Source organism: Bison bison, unplaced genomic scaffold, assembly GCF_000754665.1.
Source record: "Bison bison bison isolate TAMUID 2011002044 unplaced genomic scaffold, Bison_UMD1.0 scf7180017864508, whole genome shotgun sequence".
In the NCBI taxonomy this organism is placed as follows: domain Eukaryota; kingdom Metazoa; phylum Chordata; class Mammalia; order Artiodactyla; family Bovidae; genus Bison; species Bison bison.
The window spans coordinates 14,611,847-14,614,001 of NW_011495064.1; the positions used below are offsets into that span (position 1 = coordinate 14,611,847).

At 51.3% G+C, this 2,155-nt stretch overlaps 1 protein-coding gene across 3 annotated transcripts in view; it reads left to right on the forward strand.

Moving 5' to 3' along the window:
* Positions 1-59: 59 nt before the first annotated feature.
* Positions 60-2,155, forward strand: part of TGFA (transforming growth factor, alpha) — a 113,710-nt gene continuing 111,614 nt past the window's right edge. For all 3 annotated transcript variants that reach the window (XM_010829798.1, XM_010829799.1, XM_010829801.1), the window contains exon 1: positions 60-163. In XM_010829798.1, coding sequence (XP_010828100.1) covers positions 124-163 — 40 coding nt within the window. In that variant the 5' untranslated portion in view covers positions 60-123. The remainder of the gene's footprint in view (positions 164-2,155) is intronic.

Here is a 2,155-nt window from a genome sequence, read left to right on the forward strand (position 1 = left end):
CCGCGCCGGGGGCTGGCCCTGCCTCGCCGGCGCCTTTTTCCCCCGCACCGCGGCGCCGCTTCGCCACTCGGGCACCGCAGGTAGGGCAGGAGGCTGGAGCGCCTGCCGCCCGCCGCCCGTAAAATGGTCACCTCGGCTGGACAGCTCGCCCTCTTCGCGCTGGGTACGTACGCTGCCTGTGGCGCGCCCGGCGCCACCTGCCCTCCGGGACACCCTGCTTTCCCCTCGTCCCCTCCATTTCTCTGTCTCGGGGGTGTTCTGCGCTCGCGTAGGAGAGGAGAGGGAGGCGAATGCTTTTCGACTCTTGCAAGCGAGGAGGCAAGGGGAATCACTTGTGTCTACTGGGGATATGGGGAGCCTGTTCCAAAGAGGGGGACGGTCGAGCGCTCAGCCGTTCCCCGGGAAGTGGCCGGCGGGCCGTGCGTGAGAACGCCCGCCAGGGAAGGGGGAGCGGTGTGTGAACGCGCTTGAACTTTAATCCGCCGCGGCTCGTAGACTTGCCAACACCTACCTGTTTACCTGGCTGCTTCCAAGCCAGTCTTCACCAGCTTACGGAGCGCGTAGATTCGGAGAGGGTGGCCGGGGTTCGACCCTCCGGCCAGACCTTGGCTGCTTCCTTTTCGTACTCTCTGCCTACCCCTGAGCCCCAGCGACCCGCAGATATTCATCATCAGCAGCGGCGCCTCGATCTTCTAACTTTGCGAGTTCTGAAGCTTTCGGGTGGGTTTTGGATTTTTGTGCGGATTAATTGTTCTTTTGATTAACTTCTCCGGGAGAAGTGGTTTAAGTGTCAGCCGAGGGCAGGAGTGAAACCCTAGACGAAGTGCTGCCAGTTTCCTTTGAGTTTGTTCTTGGAAGAGAACGAGGGATGGGGGAAGGGAGGGGAAGTTAAGCCCAGCAAACCTGGGCCGGGTCTGGGGAGCCGGTGAGTTTTTCAAAGGTGAAGGTCACTGCCCGGCCAGCTCTTGCCCCTTGCGGCGCCGGGTCTCTCTGGTGTTGAGAGAACAGATTAACAGCCCAGGTGTCCTGGTCATTGCCTAGCTTCCGTGAAGTGAATTGTTCAGTCACTGTCTCCTCTGTAAAGCAAGTTGCTTGCTATAGGATGATTTATTAGAGCTCAAGAAAAGCTATGGAACCCTTCCCCTCCCCCCCTAAATGCCCAGAGCCTCAGCCCCACCCAGTTCCGTGTGCAGTTTCAGGGGGTTCACAGACCCGCCCGTAATCCTGCCCATGAAACGCTGATTAAGAAGTGGAGGCATCATCTAAGGGAAATACGGGGCAGCCGTGGAACCGGATTCCATAGCAGCTCTGAGGTGTACCCTCACCTGAAACTCACCAACAGGTGGCATGACTCCTAGTGGCTTTTTTTTTTTTTTTCCTTTTCCCAAGCCTTTTTATATTTTTGTGTTAATAGTTCTAATTTTAGATTTTTTTTTAAAGCAGTTACATTACCAATACAGTAGAAGTCTCCTGTATTCGGGTCCCTGTTATGATGTTGTTTGCAAATGCTGAAAGTAATAATAATAACCTAACACTATTTGAGCACCTACTCTGTGCCAGGCACTGTTCAGAGTACTGTATATGTATCAGCTCATTTAATTTTCACACCAACCTGATGATGAAGACGGTATTACCATCCCCAGTTTATGGAAGGGGGAAGTGAAGCATATAGGCCCTCAGTTAGTAGGTAGCTGGGTCAGAATTATGAGTGTAGAAGGAATGTTGATATTAAAAGTCAACTTACTGTGGTCACTGTAGTCCCATCTCCTGAATTTGGGACTTCTTCTCCAGTAGAGATGGATGAATACCCTGGAACTTGCTTTAAACAGGGTTTTCTTTTGGATTCACCGGATCTCAGGGCAGTCTCAGGTTATTCAGTGAACAATGAAACAAGAAACAATGAAAGTAAGCAAATTCGAGGAAGCTTTGTAAAGCTGCTCCTGCCCTTCAGCATAGGACTTGCCCATGAAGACTGCATTCATTCATCATGGAATTTTTCTCTTTGCCTGAGTTCAACTTAATCTTTGTTTCTTTCCTTAACAAAAGAGTGTATAAACTTAACAAAGATTAATCAACTGGCCTATACAGTTCCAAGCAATGAGCAAATGAAAAAAGTAGAGGAGAAAGAAGGCAAGAGTAATTTACACCAGTAAGG